The 26,493-nt window shown below is 42.1% G+C and overlaps 1 protein-coding gene across 1 annotated transcript; it reads left to right on the forward strand.

Annotated features, from left to right (window-relative positions):
- Nucleotides 1–13,549: 13,549 nt before the first annotated feature.
- On the forward strand, nucleotides 13,550–25,760 carry RBM17 (RNA binding motif protein 17). The gene is made up of 12 exons (XM_058022392.1): nucleotides 13,550–13,610; nucleotides 14,749–14,889; nucleotides 15,999–16,115; nucleotides 16,951–17,117; nucleotides 18,949–19,046; nucleotides 19,552–19,608; nucleotides 21,339–21,480; nucleotides 22,418–22,569; nucleotides 23,206–23,279; nucleotides 23,616–23,714; nucleotides 24,036–24,108; nucleotides 24,254–25,760. Exons 2-12 carry the CDS (start codon nucleotides 14,767–14,769, stop codon nucleotides 24,355–24,357), a joined length of 1,206 nt encoding a protein of 401 aa, XP_057878375.1. The 5' UTR covers nucleotides 13,550–13,610; nucleotides 14,749–14,766; the 3' UTR covers nucleotides 24,358–25,760.
- The last annotated feature ends 733 nt before the right edge of the window (nucleotides 25,761–26,493 follow it).

The raw sequence follows: 26,493 nt of genomic DNA on the forward strand, positions 1-26,493 counted from the left end.
ATTAGAGGCATCTAAAATCAAGAGAGACAAATGTGAGCAAGTTCAAATGCTCAGTTTGGCACATCCCACCACTGCCATTGCACCTTTGGCCCTTAAATTGCCAAGTGAATGGTTGAAGATCACCATTAGAAACCTTTCTACTGCACATCAGAAGGCGCCTTTCTGCATTTTCTTTTCTTCATGGGCTGAGTAGATGCTTCTGTTTAGAAAGACAGAGCTCAGTGCCTTCCTTTAGCTCAGTAAAGGCACAGTTAATCTTGTCTTTGTGAATTTTGTTGAGTCAGCCCGGAATTTACCACTTTGTAGGAAGCTGATGTAGATGTTACAAGAACTGGGGCTAAATTCTCTGCCACAGAAATTAAAAGCAAACAGTTTCACTTCAGGTCCTAGACTCTAATGTTGTGCCTTACCCTGGGAGTGAAAAAACTTTCTGAACTGGATGGTTTTTGAGGATTACTTATAGGAATGCAAAAAAATAAGAAGCTGTAAATGCAAATAGTAGTGGGAACTATTTAGAGAAGTTCTTCAGCTTGAGTAACTTGGAAAATTTCTAGATTTAACCACTAACCAAGAAAAGTTGGTGTTCAAGTGTGAAAATTGGTGTGGCACTTGGGAAACAAGTACAGAGTGAGAAAATGAAAAGCTGTGTAGAAAGCTCAATGCATTTTGCTTCAGCCAGGCTAAAGAAAAAGAAAATGAGTTTTTCCTTCTTGAGCAGAAATTATTCAACCTGACCCTTTCTTTCAGTGCAGAATAAGGGTTCATGCCTTGTTTCTTTGCTTCTAATGAGGCTCAGGACTTTGTCCAACATCTTTGTGATGAATCTCAAATCCTCTTCTTACAGAATTAAGTCCAATCCTTCCAATTATTGCCAGAGTAACCCAGGCTGAGATTTGTTACAGATGTCAGACCTGGTGATTTGGGACAGAATTTTGAAACCATGATGCCCTGTGATTGCTGTAGGATTTTTTGTAGGGCATTTTTCTAATGCACATTCAGTGGTTCTCAAATACTCCAGTGACACCAGTATTCGAGCAGTTGTAGATGAGGCAGACTAAAATGGGACAATTATGAATTAATGAGGGAGCACTGGTGTTCAGCAGAGCCAGACACTTGAAGAGAGAAAATTATGGGTGAGATATTAAATAAATAGCTCATTGGTGGGTACCCTTTGCATTGGGTTAGATCTCCCAGTGGAAGATGGGTTGGTGCTGTTGATCTAAAACAATTTTCATTGACTGAGCACTATTTGTGCAGTGGAAAAGGGTGGGGTTGGGATGGGATCTTTGGATTATCAAACCATACAATTATAGAGTCACAGAATGGTTTGGGTTGGAAGGGGCCTTAAAGATCATCCAGTTTCTACCTCCCTGCTGGCCATAGTGCCACCTTCCACCATCCCAGGTTGCTCCAAGCCCTGTCCAACTGGGTCTTGAACACTTCCAGGGATGGGAAGTCAACAGTCTCTCTGGGAACCTGTTCCAGTGCCTCACCACCTTCACAGTGAAGAAATTCTTCCTAATATCTAATCCAACTCTACTGTTCTTTGGCTTAGGGCCATTTCCCCTTGTCCTATCACTCCATGCCCTTGTGAGAAGTGCCTCTCCAGCCCTCCTGTGAGCCTCCTTTAGATACTGGAATGCTGCACTAAGGTCTCCCTGACCGGGAGACGATGGATGTTTGAGGTGCAAAGCTCTGAGTAACTTGACAGGCCTGTGGAGGATTCCAGGGCACTTTGTGTCTTTCTCCTGAGGGAGCTCACCTGCTGAGACAAGATGAGGAAAGAATTTTGGATCAACAAGGTGTTTTCCACATTTTGTCAGTTAATGAGACGTTGGTGCAGACCCAGACTTTTGAGTTAGTCACCCGTCTGCTGTCATGGTGAAAGGAGAGGAGAAGCAGCTCAGATGACCTATTTCTGATGTCTGCATTGGGGTGAGATGAGCTCCACTGTGAAGTGGCTGCTTCACTGCACTGCCTGTGAGCACCCAAATGCTGCAGATGTCACATTTGGTTTGAGGACACCCACTAAACCTCCCAGCTGGCATTCAACTAGCACGAACAAACTCTGCCTGCTATAATTAGCACCAAACATTGCCCTGCGTTGCCTTGGTGTCCATAACAGTCTCCCAGTGCTTAGAGACCTGGGCAAAAACAACCTCCTTACCACCAGGTTTAATCCCTTCAATTAGATGACCCAGAAATTGTCCTGGATTCAGACCCTCACCATCTTTCTGACTCTTGTGCACAGGTTATAAATGCTGGAGCACAGCAGGTTTGGGGCTGGATTCTGCACAGTTTCACTCTTGAAGGGTAATGCAATTAAAGGTGAAAGCAATGGACTGCAGCTGGCAAATCTGTACTATGGAGAGGTCCAAAATGTCCACATGAATCCGAACACCTCTGATGGTCAATGCCTCTCTACTGTTGTGACCTAGACAGTAAAACATGCTAATGAAATACAGGAGTTATTTCCATAAAGCAATTCATATTTCATGCCCTGGAGCTGTTCTTCCAAGAAAACAGCAGCTATTTATCAGGCTGCTCACAAGTACTCTTGCCCTGAGGAAGTTCTCCTCTGACCCTAAGGAATGAAACTGTCCACATTTTACAGCCAGACCTGATTTCACCACCTGCATCCATCCAGCTGAGTGGTTGGTGGTTGGTTTTGGAAGTTGCAGAGGAATCATTCATGTGGGGCAAACGGCCTCAAGCTTTCTCCCAGAGATCAGGACAAAGCTCATTGTAACTTCAGGACATTCAGGGCTGAAAAGGGGTCCTCACCCCAAAATGCTGAGCTCACACAGTGAGTGCAATTGGCTTAGAATCTGATTGTATTTACCAACTGCACAAAATGTGCAGATTTGGCTGGAGGTCACCTTCATCCAGCAGAATTCCATCGTGTGTGGGATGATCTTGTGCTTTGAAAGGGTACAGTGACACTGCAGGCAGGAGATTAGATAAAAAACCAACATGTGGGATCTTTTATATCTCTCCTGGATGTACACTTGCCCTCTTCTCTATTGATACCTCTGATTATCACAGTTCGGCCCTTCTGAAGTCCTGTCTATTTTGATCCCTGCATGGTAATAACCATAACCCTATGCAGTCCTCTGAAGAAAACATTAAACAATCGTATAATTGTAGGCTCTGTCCTAAAGTGGATGGTTCCAACTCCTCATTTTCTTTATTTCTAGCTCCCAGAGGTCAACATTCCCTCATCTTGAGTTTGACTTGCTTTTTGTATTACTTTTAATATAGGGAATTATTAAATAAGCCTTTGAAAGTGAGAATATTTTGGGTAGAGTTTCACATGTCCCCATGTCCCACAGAGGCTGATGTCACTTGTGTTGAAGGAAGAAAGAGAGGACAATTTCCAGGGCTGATTTACTTCCTATCAGCCAGACTGCCCCTCGCTCAGATGCCCTCATGACCATCTTCATTTTATCTGTCACCTGCATGATACAAAGAGTGGCACTCAAAAACCACCTCATTAGGCCTTTTCACGGGGAGCAAGTGGAAAACCTGAATATCTGATGTGACTAATAAAAGCCAGACACTGAGCTTTCTCAATTTGGAGTGTTTTTGTCAGGTCATTTAAAGTTAGAAGTGGAAAGTACTTCAGATGCTCTGCCAGATATAGCTTGGACTATAAAAGAATAGATGAAAGATAATATGAAAAAATAAATCATAATAGAATGATAGTATCTACCTGCTTGGCTGTTCAGTATTCACCAAGATGATTACATCTGTATAATTTCTCTTTAGTGGGATCATGAAAATTAAAAAATTAAATACTTGTACAAAGACAGTAACTGAACCCATTTTAATGCAACTGGGTTTGCATCCTGGCTGCTGTGGCATCTCAAATGTCCATGCACAGCCAAACCTCAGCTTCTCACACTCCCCAAAAAGTGACATTGTCTGATCAGAGCTGCTGTCACTCACAGATTGTCACAGGCATTGCTGTGAGCTCCCCATGGTGGCACAGCCTGGCTCTGCCTTTGGAATGCTCCATTCTGGCAACATCCAGCCCCAGTGTGGAGCTTTGAAATGAAAAATCATAACCAACAACTGGGAATTTCCAATACATGGGAAACCAGAGGAGCTAAGAGAGGAGAGCTTCATGACAAGGACTGGCTGTCAAGGGCAACAAGCATCAGAAGGAGCCCACAATGCCTTGAGAGGCTGCCTGGAACAGAGGCTAGACAGAGTTAAAAGAATAAAGTAGGTATTTATTAAAAAGGCCTTCAAAGGATACATCTTGACCAGTACAAGAGCCCAGCTGTGGCTACCCCCAAGATGGGCAACTGGACACAAGTTTTCACACTTTAATAAGTTTTGGTCCATTTCCATATTGGGGTTAATTGTCCAATTAGAGCTCCAGGTTATCAAATCCCATCCTCTCAGATAGCTCTCCTCAATTCCTTGTTGTTAACAATTTTTGGGCCTGAAGCTGCAAAGGTGTCCTTGCTTCTGGGGCTGGAAAATGACTGTTCTGTCTAACTAAACTGAGAGGAGGACTTGCTAACACTTTATATGTTGGTTTATATCTTGGCTGGTTTTGTGCACAGGAATGCAGAAAAAGGCACCCTTCAGGTCTATAACAGTAAACCACCCTAATCCATCCATCAGTGTGGTCAAAAGAGTATAGGGACTGGTTACCACTGGGTGTATGTTCTCTGAAATTTTGTTAATTGCTCTTAAATCTTGCACTAATCAATAACTCTTACCATCTGAGGAGACAGCTAAGAGCACCTGGTTCTAATTTTGGCTCCTCCAGTAACTCCAAATGTGGATTGAAGTCACTTCCTTGCCTTTCCCCTTGCCCAACACCTGTAAACTCTTGATTACAAAAACTTCTTGATAAAAACATTCATGTTAACTGCAGAGATGTCTCTGTGTTCTCCTGCTTGATGCCATCTGCAGTATTTGAACTGAGACAGGACTCTGTCTTAGCATCACAGAATCATTTGGGTCAGAAGGGACCTCAAAGATCACTTTGTTCCACCCCTCTACCATGGCAGGGGCACCTTCCACTATCCCAGGTTGCTCCAAGCCCTGTCCAACCTGGCATTGAACATTTCCAGGGATGGGGCAGCCACAGCTTCTCTGGGCACCCTGTGTCAGAGCTCACTACACACACAGTAAAGAATTTCTTCCTGATATCCAATCTAATGCTGTCCTCTGTCAGGTTAAAGCCAACCCCCCTTGTCCTGTCACTCCATGTCCTCACACAAAGTCCCTTTCCAGCTCTCTTGGAGACTGCTTAGGTACTAGAAGGTGCCTGAAGTTCTCCCCAGACCCTTCTCTTTTCTGGGCTGAAGGATCACTGAAAACATCTCCTCCTAATTCTGAATAACTAGAAAACAACAGAGCAGAAATTTAGTCAAAATGTTTCTATCTTACATTTAAAAAGAAAGAGAGAAAATCTTCTTTTGTTTTTGCTTCAGGAAGCTCTCTGCACCAACGGAGAAGAAAGTCCCTTTCTAAAATAACAAGAAATTCATTAGCACTGCTTGTACTTTTTTAAGGTCACCATTATAGATATTTTTGATAACACATCCTTTTACGTGCATGTGGTCTGGTCTGATGGTGGAGATAATGCTGTTTACCTGAAGAGTAGGTTTGGGGTGGTTTTTTTTTTATGTCTTCTTTGTTTTTCAGGAACAGAAGGGAGGACCATGCTCACACCTGGCCATTGCTCGTTTATGGTTAAGGCATTGGAATGAGTGTAGGAGGAAAAACAAGGCACATGGTGAACACTGTGAGGTTGAAAAAAGTGAAAGCTCAGTGTTCAATTTCCATCATTTGCCTTCCATGGTACACTGATCAGATCCATGATGGGATCAGATCATCAAGGACTTTAGAGTCCTCTATCTCTGGCTACACTGCTTTTGTGTTTTTAAGAAATGTAAGAGTTGACAGGCTGGGCTACATTACCCATCAGGGTAGTTCAGTATCAGGTCTCTTTTTCAGAAACCAGAATAATATTTTTGAAGGAAGAGGCAAAAAATCCTGCCCAGAAAAATGCAGAATAATCAGCTTTTGTTCCTAATCTTGTTTCAACTTCCAGTCATTAGGTTGTTTTGTAACATAGAAAAGTTTTTCTGTGTTGCACAAGATACACACTCAGAATAAACACACAGGTCTTTGTTTCTCACTCAAGTGGTGTCTTGTGAATTGTAGAGTTATCCAAAACTGCATGGCAAACAATTATGTATTTTCATAAAATTAAAAAAAAACTATGACCAAAAATAAGTCCTAGGATATAAAGTGGAATATGGAAAGTGTCCCAGTAAATTAGGAAAGTGCTGTTCCAAGGATTGTGTTCTAGGGATGATTGACTACCTGGCCACAGCCTGTGCTTGAAAACCTATTAGGCATCTCAATTTTAGAAAGATAAACATTTATGAGATTAATTATATTCTAATTGTATAAGACAACATCCCTATATACATATCCATATATATGGTCCTCTTGTGAGATGGAAAGTGTAACTTCTGAACAGCAGGAAAATGCTGCTTGGGGTTTGAGGAAGTTCCAAATCCTAAACCAGAGTCATATCCCTTAGACCAGACTGCTCAGGGATGAGGATGTTCCAGTGTTCCTTCTCTGTTGGCATCACACACCTCTGTGGGAAAAAATCATTTGGAAGGGTTGGAATGTAAGTCCTCTACAGCTAAACCAGCATTTCTTCATTCAACAGATTCTGAACATGTCTTAGCTTCAAAAATTTACCTGGAATATCAATGCCACTGGACACACTTCAGGGCCCACGATGCTGCACCTGACCCACATGGGAAGAAATCCACACAAAAAGACAGACAAGGCACAAAATTCTGCATGGAAAGAAGCTGAATTTCTCTTTAAAAGCTGGGGATCCCTAATGGAGGAGAAATCCTTTTGACATTTTCCCAGTGGTCAGAGCACTTGGAAAGTAAATCCAGAGCAAGTCTGGATGCTAAATCTCCATCTCTCTGGAGAAGTACAGCCAGTAACAAAACCACAGAAATAATCCCAGATTCATCAAACAGCTCAGATTGGAAACAAGGCTGGTAATGAGATCCCAGCTGGATTTATTCACTTTGGCCTTGCAAACCTCCAAGGATGGAGACTGCACAACCTCTCTGGGCAATCTGTCACTGTCCATGAGCATCTCAGAGCCCATTAATGTGCTTCTCACACCAAATAATTCTGTTTATACCAGGAATGTCGTGACAGCCACCACGACAGGACGTCAGAGAATTCTCTTTGAACTTCAAGTTGTTGGACTCAGCTGTTTTGGGCTGAAAACAGGGGTTCATAAGAACTTGATATAAATCTTGAGCAAGAGGAAGGGTAACCTCACCTATCTGTGAATGATCAGAGCAGAGGCATTTCCAGAGCGACGTCGCTCTACTCGATAACAACCCACAGTTCTTAGAATTTAATCTCATATCCAGAATTTTATTTCAGTCCAAAAAGATTACCTGTAAATTTGGATAGAGCTTTCATTCAGATGTTTGTAAAGCTGATTTTCTTCTCCACTTCCAAACCCTCCTTCACTGTTTGCCTTGGCTCACAGTGTCATTCTCAGTTATTAGTTTTAAAACTGGTGACCAATGCAACAGAGGTTTAATTCCCCATCCCCCTCATTTTCATAAAATCACAGAATCATAGAACATTATAAGCTGGAAGTGACACACAGGGGTGACTGAGTCCAACTCCCAGCAAAGGTTCTCAATCCAGATCTTTGTAGGTCCATTTCAACTCAGGATCCTCTAGAATTCCAAAAAGACAAACCTCCTGAAATCCCTCCAGTTTCTCAGGCAGTGGGATTTTCAGCATGTAAGGAACCTGCATTTTTGGCACAGAAACCCTCTGTGGCTAACATGGGGGAGTTCTGAAGAATTTCTTATCCAAATCCTTCCTCCAGCAGAGCAGCACAACCCTTTTTTTCCTCAGAGATGGCAGATATCCCATCTGTACTGAGTCTAGTCATGTGTAATATTTTCACTGCTGTGTTTTTGACGTTTTCTCACTTCTTCAAACAAGCTTGAGACCGTGCTGGTAGGACAAAATGGTCATTTCCTCATTTAAAGCATGTTTTTTTTCCCATGGCTGGCCAAACAAAAACACTCCCTGCGCAGTGTCAAAAGCAATGGAGTTTTTTTCAGTTGTCATCAAAAATATTGAAGTATGTGTGTTGGAAACTTCATCTGTGATGAAATGTTTCTGTTCTGAGACATTTCTTACTCATTTTAGTTATGGAACTCAGCCAAAGTATGAAACTAGGTGAAACTGTGAAGCAAGTAAAAAATAGGGGAAAAACCCCCACAATTTTCTGGGGGTTTGGGTTATTCTATATATGGCAAAAGGCACTGTTTCCTTCACTGCTTTCACAGTGACATTTTCAGCTGTTCCCTTAGCAGAAGAAAGAATATTTTAAATGTCTTTCTAATCATTTTCAGTTCTTTCAGGGTGCTACTCCCTGAAGTTTGGGGGTTTTTTAAGGTACCAAACCTAAGCTGATCTTCCCTCTGGGACTTTCCTCTTCATATTTCATTTTGTCCTGTGAACAAAGCTGAAGATCATTGGGAGGACAACAGCAAGCATTTTCTGGGAAAAAGAAAAAAAAAAAAAAAAAAGGAAAATCAAATAATCAAATCCAGAAAGGTTTGGAGGTTCTGGCAGGGTCACCACAAAAAGTGTGGTGTGTAGCAGGGTTGGTTCTCTGTTTGGGATCTCCACCATTGGCTGGAAACCACCATTTAATGGGATTTAATTACTTTTTGAGCAGGCTGACACTGCTCTGATCAGCCCTCATGTTTTGCTTTTGTGCCACGTGCTGATCCCCACCATTTCCCACCTGTGTGAGTGGGAGCTGCTCTGCTCTCCTGATCCTCAGCGGTTCTAAAGGGCGGTTTCTCACAGCCACCCCAAAATCTCCAGTTAGGTTGCCGTGCACTGCCCTCTAATGCCATTTTGGCACATTAGCAGCCCTCACCCTCAGAGGAGATCTGTAACATACAACAAATCATCCACATCCACCAAAAACTGCTATCAATGCTTTAGGGAAATGAGACATAAATGAGACATTTAATGGCTGCTTTTTTCCCCTCTCAGCACTGCTTTATTTTACACATTCTTAAAGATCACCATCAGGGAGAAAAATAAGAACTATTTACCTTTTCTGGACCATTTTGGGTGCTTGATGCTTCCAGTGTCCCCTTCAGCTGCCTCTTTTCACTCCACACATCTGATTTCTTTAGGTTTTTTATTGCACTGCTGCTTCTTGGAGAGGATGAGATACCCAGGAGTGCAGGTGGCCACTCAAACGTGCATGTGCATGTTGGATTTATGAGGATACTTTCTCCTTTTTTAAGATTTTAATGCTTCCCAGCAGCCTGTTTGCTTTCCTGCTTCCTTCCTTCACTAAGTAGGCATTTCAGGAAAATTATCCCCAATGAATGCAGCATCTCTTTCCTTAATGGAAGCAGCTGATTTAGAGCTGCTGCTGTGTGTGTTTTGTTAGTGCTATTTTGTCTTGTGGGCATTGCTTTGCATTCATTAACACCGGGTCCCATCTGCCATCTCATCACCCAGCCAGTGCCACGCCATCCTTCTGCAACTTCTTGCTTGAAGCTTTTGGCTGATTACTCTGAAAAAATTGGGATTTGCAGCACATTTCACCACCTTGGCTGTTCACCTTTTCCAGGTGGCCTGTTGGTACAATGAGGGGTTCCATGCAAGGCTGGTGGCTCTTGTCATAGTGGGAAAATGGGTTTATTCACAGCTTTTTGGACCTCCCTGTAACTAATCCCATCTCCATAATCCTCCTCTCCTCTCCTCTCCTCTCCTCTCCTCTCCTCTCCTCTCCTCTCCTCTCCTCTCCTCTCCTCTCCTCTCCTCTCCTCTCCTCTCCTCTCCTCTCCCCCAGCTGCATCAAACTCACCTCAAAATGATGAGAAAATTGTGAAACTGGGAGAAAAGAGTTGCAAAAAAACATAAAGACAGAGCCATGTGAGATTAGAAAGGCAGGCACAGATGTAGAACTGGTGACACAGAGATCATGAGTGGGATTCAAGAGGAAAAGCACCACCGTGGAAAGGTTTGGAATATGAATGGGAAAAAATAAAAATAGCTGGAAAATCAGACTTCAACACCTGTGAGGGTCTGTAGGAGGCACAGAGCTGGCCAGTGCTCCCCCACCTTTGCAGAGGAAAAGGAGATTTCAGCCACAGTTAACCCACCTTCAAGATGTGCAGTGCTGGAGATGAGCTCACATATTTCTCCTCCATTTCCAGTCTGTCTGTGACCTTTGCAGCAGGGTGAGGTTTCTTTACCTGCCTGCAGCCTCCCTGGATTTAATGAGAAGGATTTTCTTGGCTCCTTTGCTCCTGAGTGGGTGTGCACAAATACACTGTGGCTGTTATTACAGCGATGGATGAGTTTTGATCCGTGCCTACTGAACTTTCCAGGCTTAACCACGAGCTGCTCCTCTCCTTGTGAGTTATCTGATTCCTGCCTTTCACAGGGAGTTGTTTACAGGTCTGATAATTCAACCTTTACCCTCCCTGTTATGACTTGTTCTGCGGAGGAACTGAAATCTCCTGTTGCTCTCGTGTTTTCCACCTTTGCAGATTCCAAACTCCTTTGAGTTTCTCCTTTGAGTGCCTGTCGTGCTGTGATATTGCTCTGTGACATTTCAACCCACAGGGATTTCTCTCCCGGCTTTCTGATGCAATTAATTATTGATTCCTTCCCTTAACATAGGATACATAGTTCTTTTCTCAGTGGGATTCTTATGCTGTAAAAGGAGAGTCTTGCTGATTTTTTTTTTTTCTTCCATGAGGTGGCAGATGTGTGAATTATATCAATCTTTCCTTTAAAAAATGCAGGCATTGCTAAAGCAAAAAAAAAAAAAATAGGAAGATGCTTGGGAGATCCTCTAAAAATAAACTGAAGATAATTTCTTCTTATATTTCAGGAGCTTTCACTGTCATTGTGAAAATAGACATATCTGTAAATGTGTTTAGAAAGACTGGGTTAATAGAAAGCAGCAGAAGTAGGAGAGGAAGTAGTAGCTTTATTATATTTATTTTGTCAGCTAACCACAGGGAAATAAACTGCACAGTAGCACAGTCAGAAGCAGTGCTGGAGATAAGGACTTTCTGATTAATTCAGAGATAGTGCTTGTAAAATGTTGAGGTTGAGGTGCCAGATCTATCTGCTTCAGGGCTGGAGGTTGTGTTTGGCTTTGCAGACAGTCTTGCATGTTCATTTGCATCATCATGTGGTGCAAGTGGCCATAATTCTTAGAAAACTCAGCTCATCTATTTCACGTGCTTGCTATGAGCTGAAGATACACCAGCCCAGTGGAAGTAAAAAGGAAAATCCATTTCTACCTCTGTCAAAAGACAATATTAAATAATTAGTGCAAGATATTGGGCTGGAGAATTGGTATGGTTGGGTGAATTCCAGGCTCAGACAGATGCAGAATTTTAAGGTTTGCTTTAGAAAACAAAAATTGTTTCTGCAGACCGAACAAGTCCACTTCAGGCCCAAATGACATCATGCAGCAAGACCTGCTAATAGCCAAATATTTTGCAATAACAATTACCCAGTGACCTCAATAGCACTGATGGCACACTAAAGTGGCAGCAAACATGCTGGAATAAAAGACAGAGTTGTTTGAAATACACTTGATGAGGAATACGTTTTCTGGTTTTGTAACTTTCTCAGTGTGACTCTGTTGCCAGACTCAGAAGAGTCTCATATCACTGTCTCTGTTTCCTCTCACCAAAATCTCAGGTGCCTTTGGTAAATAACTGGAAATACTGAATGGCCGTGGAGACAGGTTATTCACTGAATAAACCACCCCAGGTGTGGAAATCCAGGGCACAGGGGATATTCCTCTGTCTGCTCTGGGGTGCCCTGACCCCCAGGGGAGCACTGACTCTGACCCTCATCCATGGAGAAAGTTTCCCAGACTTCAAGACAGACTGGAATCCACAAAAGTGTGAAATAGATTATGGACAGCAGTGTAGCTGTATCACTTGGTGAGAAATTGAGGTTTTGGGATTTTTAGTATGTTGTAGATGGAAGGGCACAGGGTGTCATCCTGGGTTTCTTCTTCATGCTTCTTCTTCCTCCTTCTCCATGGGTTTGGGTGGTGTTTTGTAATTGGGCAGAAAAGTCCACATTGCAGCTCTTTGGGATCCTTTTGTGCCTTCTAATGAAAAGCTGCCCAACTCACAGCAGTGAGACTGTTTTACTGATAAGAAATAATAAACATTTGAGTCTGAACATGAACTGCCATCTCAAGTGCCTTCAATCCAGACCCAGAAAATCCAATGACTGGTACCTCCACACACAGCTTAATTCAGGAGTTAGAAACACGGTATGTAAAATTATAACAGGATGTGAAAAACACCAATCACTTGTTTTTAAAATTTTAAAAGGTTAATAGTAATAAAATTGTTATAAAAATAGTAATACAATTAGAGTATTAATAATTTGGATAATTTTAATTAGGACAATAGAGACAATAGAGACAAAGAGTTACAGACAGTCTGGGTACCTTTTTCTGGGCAGCACAAGCTCAAAAAAGGACCCAATTAACAAAGGATTAACCCTTAAAAACAACAACCTGTTGCATATTCACACATCTCATATATGATGAATAAATTCCATTCAAACAGAGGATTCTGTCTGGTCAGTGTCAGCTTCTTCCTCTGAATCCTAACAGCGCCTTCGAGGCAGGAAGTTCGTTTCTTCTGATAATGGAGCAATAAATTCTTTTTCTCTGAAAGATTCAGGTGTCCTGTGGCTGCTATCTCGCTGTGAGTCCTTTCTTTAAAAAAAGTATCCTACATAGCACAGTTTCTATTTTAACATTTTTTAATAACCCAAAACTATATTTAACACACTACTTAAGAGAATTAATACAGCATTACTTTCTAACACAACACATATAATATTCATTTTAGTGTTTGCGAAAAGCCAATCATAAAATACACGCATTTTTCACACCGAACATCCAGAGCAAACAGTGCTGGTATAAGTCCAGCCCTGCCCTCGGCTCCTGTCACTGTCACCACAGAGAGCAGCGCCTGCCCCCCGCTCTCGGGGGGACGCTGAAGATTCCAGTGAGGCTGTCCAGTGCTCCTAAACAACCCAAGCGCCCTCAGGGCTTCCCCTCCAAACCCTTCCCCATCCCCATGGCCTCCTTCGGACGTGGTTCAGGGATTCTATGAGCAAATAAAACCTCCGAGAGCGCAAATCACACTTGGCGCGCACCGTGAGAACCCGAAGGAACCCGGGCTTATCTTCCGCGAGGGCAGCTGGGGCGGGGACAGCATTCCACCCGCCTCCTGCACTCCCTGTCGCCCTCCCAGCCTGACTGCTGTGTTATTTGCCGTGCCGCCTCTCCCATTCCCGGGATTTGCCGTGCCGCCCTCCCATCCCCTCAGAACGGCCGTGAGGGGCGGCAATGGCGGCGCTGCCGCTCCCTCCTCCCGCCGCCGGGGGGCGCTGTGGCGGCGGCGGCGCGGGGCGCAGTGCGCAGGCGCGGCCCTTCCCGGCGGGCTCAGCGCCGGCTCATGGCGGCGGCGGCGCCGGGACGGGTGAGCGGCGGCTCCGGGCCCGGCCCGGCCGTGTGGGGAGGCGGCTGCGGGCCCTGAGGGGTGTGGGAGGGCAGCGCAGGGTGGGTGTGCCACGCTCGGCGGCTCCTGGGACGGCTCCGGGCTTGTGTGGAAGGTGGGGGGGGCGTCAGGGCCTGCTTTGCCCCCTCTGTTCTCAGAGTGACGGAGGTCGCAGCCTGCCCTTCCTTTTATCGTGGGGACAGCTCCTGTGCCTCGCTGCCTTGTCCCTTCCCGCGGTGACAGCGCCATCCATCCATCCATCCATCCATCCGGGTCTGGAGCACCGGTGCGAGGAGGAGTTGCTGGGGGGGCTCAGCCTGGAGCAGAGGAGGCTCAGGGGGAATTTCTCGCTCTCCACAAGTCCCTGACAGGAGGGGACAGTCAGAGGGGGTCGGGCTTAGCTCACAGGTAACAAGCGACAGGACAAGAGGAGATGGCATCAAGCTGTGCCAGGGGAGGTTCAGGTTGGACATTAGGAAGAATTTCTTGTCAGAAAGGGTGGTTAAGGTTTGGAGCAGACTGCCCAGGGAGGTGGTGAAGTTTCCATCCCTGGAGATGTCCAACTTAAAAATGGATGTGGCACTGAGTGCTCTGGTCTGGGTGACAAGCTGATCCTCAGACAAGATTTGGACTTGATCGCAGAGATCTTTCCTGCCTTGATTGATTCTGTGGTTCCCCAGTGCGTGCTGTCTCCCCCTGGATAGCATCGGTCCTGCTGCCAAAATCCCACTGCCCTGTGGCAGGTGGGAATTCCTGCAACAACCTGTCCTCATCCCGTGCATCTGTGCCTTTATAACCCCCTCTGTGTTCATCCCAAAGCCAGATAATCCTCAAAAACCTTTTCTTTTTGCAGTAAACTTCTTGCTATTAAGCCCTAATTGTTCATAAACCTCTGCAGGATTCAATTAATTCTTGAGCAGTTCTCATCACCTTTCAAACTGTTACTTTTATACAGCTTTGCTCTAGTTTTGTATATTGACCACTAGCCAGAAAAAGGCCACTTTTCTCTGGCTTTAGGAAAAGTGAAATAAAAGGTGGGGTACTCAAACTATTAGCAAATAACCTGGAAATAGATTTATGGTGTCATTTGAAGTTTTTTTTTTTTCCTTTTGTCTTTCAGTTTTAAACTGAAGAGAAAATGTCACTCTACGATGACTTGGGGGTTGAGACCAGCGATTCCAAAACAGAAGGCTGGTCCAAGAATTTCAAACTGCTGCAGTCTCAGCTGCAGGTGAAGAAAGCAGCTCTCACACAAGCAAAGGTACAGTCCCTTCCTGTTTTTCAGACTTCTTTCATGTTCAGTGCATTGTGTTTGTGACCTCAGAATACTGATTTGATAATCAGGTCATTTTGCTGGCATTTGTCTGTGAGTTTGTAGCAAAGAGCTTGGCAAAGCTGAAGGGGAAAAAGGGAAAATTCATTTTTCTTAGAGGAAGTGTTTCAAAATTAAAACTGAAGGAAGCACTGATGTATGTGCTGCAAACCCCTGAGCTTTTAGCCAGCAGAGCCAAAAGCTGATCTTCAAGTTTAGCTTTAAAGATAATGAGATTCAGCTGTATAAAATTATTTTTTTTAATGTAAGTAGGGGTCACTCTATGACTGATTATTTACATGTTTACATCATTTATGGTTGTTATTTAAAGGCTGTTGGTGCTAACCTGCAAATCATTATGTATTAGAAATTTTACAGCAAATATTTCCAGAGTAGATGAAAAGGAGGAGTGCCAGCTGATTCTTATTAGACTGTGACAGAGCCATTTTCTCTTTTTATTGCTGCTTCTTTATATTTCACCCTTTTTCTTTGAGCAGTGTTGATATTTTGGTTCAGGCAGGGTGCAAATGCTCTTTGGGCTCTGTAGGTTCTGTTGTGAAATTACTTAATTAAAAAAAGCAGTAACTCTGATGGCAGATACCTAAGTAGCCACAGCATTTTTTCACAGGAATTACTCCTGATTTATGCTGCTGAAATTGGGGGCAGGATTTGGTTGATAATTGGAACAAACTGCATGGATGAAATTTACTGGCTGCTGTATTTGTTATACTCTTTGTCCATGTAACTGATGGGCAGTGTATCCATAGCCCAACAGAAGAACAGGACAGGATTAGAAAACTCAAGAGTTCAGAAGAGTTTAGAATATTTTATCTGATGATAAATTGGAAGAACAGTAGCTCTTTGGAATAAATCTGAGTTTCTTAGAAACTAACCCAGTTCAAACTCACCTGAAGTGATTGGATGAATTTTTATTGTGTGTTTCTGCTCTCAGTCAAAACCTAGGACTATTCACCTACAGCCAAGTATATCAAGCAAGCTGATTTTTAGAAAACTGCTTTATCTTTTTTAGACATTGTGTGTTTTGGTGGTTTTTGCAGAGTCAGAGAACAAAACAAACCACAGTCCTTGCTCCAGTGATTGACCTGAAACGAGGCAGCTCCTCTGATGAGAGACAGATCGTGGACACTCCCCCTCACGTGGCAGCTGGGCTGAAGGTAAGCCCAGGGCAGCTGAAAGTTCCAGATGTTTTGGAAGTTGAGTGTTTCCTATTGGTCAAAAAACTGATTATTTTCTGAGAATATCTTCCTCTGCTGAGAGTTTTTAATTAACATTTCAACTTCATTCAGACTTACGTGTGGTGCAGCATGGAATTACCATGGTTAATGTGCAGTTATAAAAAAGTGTTCTTAGAATCCTGGACATCTTAGAATCCTAGAATCCTTCAAATTACTTGGCAAGACAGCAATTTGGGCAGCTAAATAATAACTATAATTGTGTTTGCACCAGTGTTGGAACTGGACCTGTATAACAATCAACTGATAAATAAAAGAGCTAAAGCCACCTAACCTTTTAAATTAATTTCTCCTGGTAAGGAATCAAGAGAAACTTTCCCTGCAGCTTTTTCAAGGGAAAAGTTCTGAAATGGTTCTTTCAGATTAGAGAACAGTCTGTGTGCCTCTGTTGGTATTGCATTAATAGCAGCTGATAAAAAGCCTGATGAGATTGTGTGGGAGGACCCTGCAGATGGTTGCAGGAACAAGATGTCATAAAACTTCTAATAATGCATTAATGGGGTTTGAAAAATTCCTGTCCCTGCTGCTTTGCATTTTGCAAGGGGAGGGGGTGGTTCTTTCTTCATGGAGAAAAATTTCATGTAATGGGAGACCGGATGAAATGTTAGGTTTAAATAAAACCAAGATTTCTTCCAGCACCAGTGGGATTAGGATATTACCCGACGTTACAGAAGGAATCAGAAGCGTTAAATTTTTCCTTTCCAGCTGTGTGTTGTTTTCAGATCTCAGCTCAAAAAAGAATTTCTCTTTTTTCCAGGATCCTGTCCCCAGTGGTTTTTCTGCAGGAGATGTGTTGATTCCCCTGGCAGATGAGTATGATCCCATGTTCCCAAATGACTACGAGAAGGTGGTGAAACGTCAGAGGGAGGAGCGGCAGCGGCAGCGGGAGCTGGAGAGGCAGAAGGAGATTGAGGAGAGAGAAAAGTAAGGCTTTTGTTTAGAGGCTTGACATAGTATCAAAATAACCATGTCAGTTTATTTAATTTTATCTCTCTACATTCTTGGAGGTTCTGAGAGTGTGAATACTGCATGCTTGTAGAAACAAGAGCAGTCTTTTCATTAATAGGTTTTAATGCTCTTGGTAAAAATCACTAAATAGTGCAAAAACAATAAGAATTATCAGCTTTGCAAGTCCCTTGTCAAAATTATTCTAAATTTACTTTGTTTCAATAATAGCAGCAATATTTGAGTATTTCATGCATTGTTAGCAGACTTTGACCTTGCAGGTGTTTTAGAGTATTTGATGTCATTGTCACCTGACTACAGAAAAACTTCTTCAGCACTCAGTGATGGAGCCATCCTTTCTGCTTCTAAAAACTACAAACTGATCCATGGATGCATTCAGTTTTAAATGTAGCTAGTACAGCCTTTGAGAGGCATAACTGCATTTCCTTTTTTATTACTCTGCAATCACTAATTTAATTATTAAGTAAGTTAATTATATGTTTATTAATCTGTTGTCTCTGAACAAAAGAAAATACTGCTTTATTTTTAATGCCCTTTCCCTGAAATAAGAAATCTCTGTAATCATGTTAAGGAAGTTGAATGCAGATGCAGTATCTGATTGTTGTAAGTGGTAAAATGTCTGCCAGCCATGCAGAAGATCACATTGGCTCATTTCAAGTGAAGTGAATAAACCATCCTCATCACAGTATGAATCATCTGGAATTACAGTTCTGCTGCCCTGTTTAGATTGTGGAGATTAATATCTCTAGTCATTGGGTCTTCTCTGTCTTCTCATGGTTTTAACTTTGTTGTTTTGATGAAGAAGGAATGCCTGAGGCTCTGCCCTCCTGGCATGCAAGACCTCAGGAATCTGGGATGTCATTCCCACAGCTTCAGCTTTGACTGCTCTTCAGTTATATTTTTATACATATAAACATTAGAGAAAAGAGGTGAAAAATACATAACAAATTCTGATTTCAAGCAGGGAAACAATCTCAGCCAAACCTTCATCAGATGTGTGCTTTGGAAGTTCAGGCTGGGCATTTGTTTTGATTTCATAGGGTAGAGATTCAGAAATTCTGTGTGGTTCCACAGTAAATCTGTTTTTGTCATCCTTTAGCACAGTTTTGGTGGCTGTGCTAGGAGCAAGATTTCATTTGTACACTTAACTTTTAAGGAAAAGTGCTTTTCCTTTTTGTTGTATTAAAATGAGCAATTTCCTGATCACATCAGAGAACAGCTGAAGTGCAAACAAATCTTGAAGCATTCCTCACTTCTTATTAGAAATTATTCCTGAATCTTATTTTAATTGCTAAGCAAGTGTCTCAACAATCTGATGTTTAAGCATGAGGATATTTTTTTATTCAGTAAATGATACTGGTCTGTGTAGTCTGTGATGGGAAATGTAAAAGGGGTTCTGTCCAAAGCAGGGTGATTGATTAATTAATGTCTGTAACCTTGCTCTCTCTTCCATGCAGGGCCTATTCCATTCAGTCTCTGTTCTGTTTGGACAAGATTTATTCAGATTCTTCCTCCTTGGCTTTTTCTACTTGCAAGTGAGCATTCTTCTTGGCTCACTTGCAAGTAGAAAATAATCTTGACTTAGATCCATCTTCTGTTTGCCCAAGAATGCCCCATGATGGTAAAAGCAAAGAAACAAATGGTGAAGGTGTTAACTTGCACTTTCATGGGAAATGTGTTAATGCCAGTTGGATGGAGCAGAATAATTCACCCTGCAGAGGTGGGATCACAAATGAAAAGCAAAATTTAACTTCCATGGTTTCTCATCCTGACTTGCTGTGTCTCCTAGAAGGCGTAAGGACAGACATGAAGCCAGTGGCTTTTCAAGACGACCAGACCCAGATTCTGATGAAGATGAAGATTATGAGAGGGAGAGACGGAAAAGAAGTAAGGACCTGCTTATGGTTCTGGAGTGGAAGGAGGAGAAAAAGAGGGAGGGGAATTCACAGTCCTGTTTCATGGATTTCTCTGTCCTCACTTGAGTACACTGTTAATTCTGAGCCTTTGGAATAAAGGCATTTTATTACAACATAACAGAATGTAGAATACTGGTATTTTTCCATGGAGCCAGGTGGCAGCCAAATTACTTGTGGAAATACCTCTGTTTAACCTTAGTTTGTATACCTGTTGTAAGTTTCTGCATGGTGTAGGTTCCAGGGAAGGGATGAGGTATGACATAAATCAGTCTGTGGGAATCTGAGTTTTCACTATTGCAGCTTTTCATTCCTGCATCTGTTACATCAGTGCCCTTAGAGCTTGTCAGATGATGTGGGTCAGAAATAAGTCTTTGCATAAACAAAATTAGTCTTTATTGTCTTTCAGCATCAAAGTTACAGTAAATAATTCAAGTCTGTTGTGATATCCTCCAAATGTGTTGTGTTCTTGCTCACAGGTATGGGAGGAGCTGCCATTGCACCACCCACTTCTCTTGTGGAGAAGGACAAAGAACGTGAGTACTCCAAAATCCTTTCCTCTGAACCCAGCAGTGTTCATTTCCTGCTCAACTTTCTATTTAGTTAATTCCTCCTGCTTTTCCCGTTGGATTCTTTGTAGCAGCAGGACATGAACAAGTTCTTTGTTCGTGGGGGGAGGCTGTGGGGGACCTGTGATGCTGCCCTGCTTCACATCTCTGTGCTGAAGAAATCTTTCTGTACTGCTGGACAAGTGGCTTGGCAAACTGGGCTCTTACAACCATGTGCCACTTCTGATATGAAAGAAATATCATAGGCAGGTTTCTCTGGGTAGATTAGAAACCTCCACAGTCTGGAGAAGGAATTTTTCCATTGCTCTTTCCTTGAGGAGGTACTTAGTGAGTATCTTTTCTAAAGGACTTTTGCACTAGAGACAGAATTTTATAAGTTTTTCCAGGATGCAGTTTAGCTGAAGAGATTTGTGTGCAGTGGTGGTGTGAGGATCTCAGTTGTCCACGAGATGGCATCATCCTGCTAGAGGAACAAAACCATTCCTTTATTTTTTTCCATGTCTAACTGCTGTAAAATTTTGAAATTTAAAGCAATTACCAGTATGTTTCTGCTTAATAATAAGAAAAAAATCTTATGCACACAAATTTTTTTTAAGAGTCCTCATTGTATTTATGACAAGATTAAAATGTAGAAAGTACCTCAGAACTTAAGTGAATGATACAGTGAAAGCATTTGATATGTATAAACAGTCAAAAGAGAAAGACATTGTTTTGGGTAAATAATTAAGAGCAATTAATCAGTGTCAAGGAAAAGTAAATATAGGCTGGAAATAGAAATATCCTTAAGGGGAGAGTTTTTAAAATGTGACAAGGAAATCTTTGTACTGCTTCTTAGTTGGTGCTCAAATCCAGGCTGGAAGAAAACAAGAAAATATTGGTGTAGCAAAAGTCCCATAGTCCAGTCCATCTTCTGTTTAAATAGGAATTATTTTTCCTCATATTATATCCTCAAACTTGATGTCTGACCTTTTATTTGATAAGATACAAGAGCTAGTGTACAAGAAAATATTCTGAAATTAGGTCAGTCTGATTTTTTTTCTAGTGTTCTAGTAGGCTTTTTTAATTTTCATTTTGGTATTTGACTTGTCAGTGGAAGGTGATTTAATAATCTAACCAGTATGATTGAGATATCCAGATCCATCTCCAGGAATAGCTGCAGTTCAGAAATTTCCAGTGAGATGAGTTGCATTCATTCTTTTTAATAGACTGATTTCTCTGCAAATGTGCAGTGTATTTTTATTACAGTCCTTGGGCCTTGAGTTGTGTGCATTGATCCATTTTTGTCTTAATTCTCTTCCTGGTGAATGAGAGTTTGTCCTCTGGATAATCTCTTTGTAGTGCAGGTGGTTTCTTAATGTTCTTTTTCTCCATTTAATAAGAGGTTAATGAATGCATTCTAGAGCTGTGGAAATCTATATCTAATGAGGATATAGATTCTATATTGGATTGGATTCAAATCCAATCTATATCCAATAAGGAAAACCCAGAATAACTCAGATGTTGTTTTAGAGAGAGAAGTGAGGGGATGTCAAAACAGAATGTGCAAAGGAAACATTCTTCTGATTTGGATTTATGTGTAAAACCTTTTCATAGTTTGTTAGGATTTTATTGAAAAAAACCCAAATGTATCTGTAAAACCTTTTCATAGTTTGTTAGGATTTTATTGAAAAAAACCCAAATGTCTCTGTTTTTTCCAGCTGTAGCATCATTCCCATATGAGGAGGAGTCAAGACCTCGGGCACCTTCTTCCAAAGCAGCAATTCCTCCCCCAGTGTATGATGAGCCAGAGAGACCTCGTTCCCCCACAGGACCCAGCAACTCTTTCCTTGCCAACATGGGGTAAATCAACCAGTGACTCCTGCACTTTTTGTGGAAAAAGGCATTGGAAGGTGGTGGAAACCAAAAGCCTGAAATAGTTTGTCAGGAGAGAAGAGCACAACCCATTGCATGTGTGGGGTTAGTCTGAGTTCAGACAGTCCAAACTGGCAGGACAGAGGAAAAAATGTGGATTGACAGGATTGGGAAAAACACTCCTGAGGTGGTTGCATTCAAGGCTGTGCTTTTAAGCCACACTCCACCATAAAGTGTTTATGCCACTGAAGTGTACTTGAAAACACAGGTGGCATGTTAGTTCTTTAGGTTGCTTTTCCAGCTTTCTCTTAAATTAGCTACATACCAGCAAATTGATATTTCAAATCATTTCAGCTGTGCTTTGTTGTAAAATTCAGAGTGTATTTTGCATGAATGTAGCAGCTGTGGCTGCAAATCTGCCCATTTACTTTCCTGCCTTGTATGTGATGTTGTGTCAACTACTCTGGCAACAAATGAAGGTGAATCTATAGCTAAAAACAGCTTGGAGACCTCATTTTTGGGTTTGATGGGGTTTTTTTAAATTGTCCAGAAAAAGATAACCAAACTTGGTACAGTTGGACCAGCTTGTGTATTGCCACCACCTCTAATTAGTATTACCATGGAACCCTGACTTCATTGAAGGAAGGGCTAAAAATCTGACCTGACCTGCCTTACTTTGACCACACAATTGGCTATTTCTTCTGTGACTTAGTGCTTTAATCTTTCAGCATTACATAGCCAGACTTTTTAGCCTTTTTAGCCTTTTGCTTAGACAAAAAATCATGTAAGTTGTAGAAGCTCCTGTACTTTCTGCCCCTGTGTAAGGCAGTTTTAGGAGGTAGGATATTTGAGCACTCAGGAGAAATGCAGCGTTAATGTTTTGTGGAAGAACCTTTATGAATTTTTTTTCTTTTTCTCATTGCAGGGGGACAGTAGCTCACAAAATCATGCAGAAATATGGTTTCAGAGAGGGCCAGGGACTGGGCAAACATGAACAGGGGCTCAGCACAGCACTGTCAGTAGAGAAAACAAGCAAGAGGGGTGGCAAGATCATTGTTGGTGAATCTACAGAAAAAGGTAATTGTGTCCTGCACCAAGAGTGTGAGAAATGAAGCTCCTGGGTTTCTGTTTACAATCTGTCCTTGTTGAAAACATTGGAGTTGGGAAAATGAGTCATATTTGTTCTTGTGGAAATTTATATTTTTTTATCTTTGTGTAGAGTGATTCTGTATGCATTTTTTTAGCTCATCCTTCCCTTCCTCCATCAGTTGTCCTCTTTTAGTGTTGGGGAAGCATCTTCACTTCCAGGGCTGATCCTGCTCTGCCCCTGTAGCTTTTTCCCTGTCACATCCTGTTGATATTGCTCTCATTTTCCTGCTCTTGTCTGATCTTGAGACAACATCCAGGCTTCTGAGCACAAGTGGTAGAAGTCAGAATACTCGTAGTTCTTGTGATACAATTCTGAGCTTAGGAATTATTTCCCTCTCAGAAGTAGTACATTGTCAGTGTTACTGCTGAATTCACACCTTTGGAATTTATTTTTCTGCTTACTGTCATTCCAGGTAGCTACAAGTTGTGAGTAACTATTCCTCACCGATATGAAAGTACATTTTGTAGCTTTTATTCCATTTGATCAATAAGATTCTGATAAAAGTCCCTAATTGAGCTTTAATCTTAAATTATACCATTATTCACTGTTTTGTCTTCAAACAGAAACAGGCAAGAAGGCAGATTCCAACCCCTTAACTGAGATCCTGAAATGCCCAACTAAAGTGGTCTTACTGAGGGTGAGTTGGGAGTAAGGGGATGTGTCTTGGTGCTGAAATGTTTAAATCTCTGTTCCTGATACAAAACTCTGCACAGTTCAAATGGTTCTGGCCTGCACCCACAGTGTTCTGTGTTCTGGAGGAATTATGTGACTTCTGGGGTACAGGCTGTGATTTTAAATCAACACTGCTTTAATTTGGGCAGTTCCCTTGCCTTTGGACAGGGAACTGTCTCCTCCTGTAGCTGTTAAGCTTTTAAAGTGTTTGTGGTCACAGTTCACAGAGCATCTGTGATTTGTCTACACAATCACCTGCACAGACTCCATGCAGTGAGTTGGGTTTGTTTTTGACTTTCAGAACATGGTTGGTGCTGGGGAGGTGGATGAAGACCTTGAAGTTGAAACTAAGGAGGAATGTGAGAAATATGGCAAGGTTGGGAAATGTGTCATCTTTGAGGTAAGAGATAATCTGTCTCTATTTTTGGCTGCTCTGAAAGCAAACTGGGCACTCATCCCTCACACCTGGAGTGTTCCTGCCTAAGAGAGGCACACATAGAAGCTCTCTCAGGGTCCTTTACTGTGTTGGAATTCTGGATTTTCTGTATCTGTAAGATACAAGCTTCTAACAATAGCAACTGTGTAAAAACCACTTGAGTATTTTGTTTTTGGAACCTTTTTATTTCGTTCTTTCACTGCCTTTGTGAAGGAAAGCAATTGAAAACAGTGTTCTCACTACTGTTTTAATTACTTATGGCTTGGGGTTTTTGTTTTGTTTCAGATCCCTGGTGCCCCTGATGATGAAGCTGTAAGAATATTTTTAGAGTTTGAACGGGTTGAATCTGCCATCAAAGGTAGGAACCTAAATTGTGCCCTGTGCAGCTCAGAGCTAACTTCTGTAGAGAGATTAAACAGTCTCACTGCTCAGGCTGTTTAGTTAAAGAGATGTTTATTTTATTGAATTGCAGCTTGCTGATCTGCTCTTTGTTTCAATTCCAGCTGTTGTGGATCTAAATGGAAGATACTTTGGAGGCAGAGTGGTGAAGGCTTGTTTCTACAACCTGGACAAGTTCAGAGTGCTGGATCTGGCAGAACAAGTTTGATTTTAAAAATCTAGCTCGAGGTGTCATTGTTTTGGCAATCAGGTTTTCAGCAGTAGGCTGGGAATAAAGAAGAGAAAAGCAGCTTTCCTGGCAGACTGGAAACAAGCCCCATTGAATGGATTTTACACATTCGTTGTGACTTATGGTTTTTTGTAATATAAAGCCCTTTGAAAGTAAGATTCACATCTGTGTGGTTTTGAATTGCACATTCCTGCTTTCTGCTCTGGGGATCCTGGTTTTTTTGGTTTTTTTTTTTTTGAGCTTTCAGGTGACTTTGCTCTGTTGAAAACCCACTGCTGAGGAGATGCTTTGTCTCTATTCCTGCTTTCTTTGTTCTGGTGCTTCATCATGGAGTCCCTGTGCTGGATCCACAATAAGTGTGAAGCTTTGGACAAGGACTGTGTGCTGTGATCTTCTCTTCCCTGATGGTCTCTGCTAGAGTTAGAGCCTTGCTCTCCTGAGTCCTCATCTCTGCACACCAGTGGTTTGGGTCATTGCACAGTTGCAGCTGGTTTGTTCTGACTCCAGGACAAAGCTTCTGTGCCAGAATGGAGACTGAAATAACAAGGATTGAGTCTGGCTTCACAGAGCAAAAGAAAATTTATCACTAATCCAGGGAAATGGAGAAAGGAGGGAATTATTAAGACTCTTAGCAGGAGCTCTGTGCTGGAATACCCAGGGATAACTGATTGCAGGTCATTAGAAGGGAGAAGGGAAACTCCTTCCTGTATCTGGCAGCTGTCAGAATCTCATTCTCTGATTCACACACAGGCAACTAACTTTGTTTAACCATTTGTTCTTTCTGTTTATATTTCTATTTTTGAGGTCCAATACCATCAGAGTTAGGCTTTCTTTTGGGAAGGAGTGCTTGTGGAAGTTTTCAAAGGAGGAGGCCATGGAGGGAAGTTCTCATGAAAATCTGAAGAGTTGACAAACCAAACTACTAAACACTACTATTCTTAGTTTTAACTAGATGTAAAATAGTACACAGCTCTCTCTGCTCCTGGTTTTATGTTTGCCTTTTGTTTGGGAACAGTGTGTGACAAAGAGTTGCCAAGAGGGGACTCTGCAGTGGTGGCAGTTGTCTCTGTGCCCCATTGCACCCAGAGTTGTGGAGATACTGGAGTGGCTGTGAGCCCTGAGAGTGTTTTAGCTGTGTGAAAGCTGATGCTGGATGTCTTTTTCCTGTTACACACATGGACTGGGGGGAGGGGGGACAGACCTGTAGTTCAATGCTGTGAATATCTCCAGTTCTTGCCCTTTTGTTGAGTTTTGGCTGCAGATTTCTATGACAAACCCTTGGCTCTTGTGTTTTGCTTATTTTGTCTGCTTGTGTTCCACCAACCTCTGTACAAACATTTGCTTGTAAAACAGAATCCTTTTTTAAAAATCCTGGTATTTTACCTGCTGTGTGTTGGTTTCCTTACTGTGCTCTTGTGTTGGGCAGGGCAGTTCCTCAGAGTTGGGCACTTCCTATGCTCCACCCTCACTGCAGCAGAGGAGAGGAACAGCCCTGACACCCAAACCACAAAACTTGGGGCAAAACCAGAATCTAGATCTGTTCCTGCCTCTGCTGTTTGTTTTCTCCTTGTTTTTGAGCAACACTTTAAGGCCTTTGCTGCTGTGTAGTAAAACAGATTAGCCTGCTATGAATTAGCATAGGTTTGCTTGTAGTACTCAAATAATTTGAGTGGCTGCTGTAGAAAGTTTAACCACTGGTAGCAGATAGAATGTGATCTGAACTTAGCTTGAAATATGACTTGGCTTTAAGCAATGTGATATATTTATGGCTCTTGTTTCAGCAAATACCTCTTGAGTGACTAGGCTGTAAGTATTTCCTGAGGTACACAGGCTGTTTTGTGTGCCTTGAACCAGCTGTTCTGCTTTTCAGCACCAGCTTCTCAGCTTCCAGTCTGATAACTTGAAGGTTTTCCATTTGCTGAGAATGGCTTTATTGGCAATTTTTAAACCGTTTCATTCTGAAAATCCTTGTTGTGATTGAAGACAGGAGTAAAGTTTATCCATGAAAATGTAGGGGAGAGGGTTTGTTCATTTAGTATTTTGTGTAGGAGATTCCTGCTATAAATGAGGTGTTTTTCTGTACCATGGGGGACACTGAAGCAGGCAAACCTGGAG

The sequence above is a fragment of the Melospiza georgiana genome, chromosome 4, assembly GCF_028018845.1.
Source record: "Melospiza georgiana isolate bMelGeo1 chromosome 4, bMelGeo1.pri, whole genome shotgun sequence".
Lineage (NCBI taxonomy): Eukaryota > Metazoa > Chordata > Aves > Passeriformes > Passerellidae > Melospiza > Melospiza georgiana.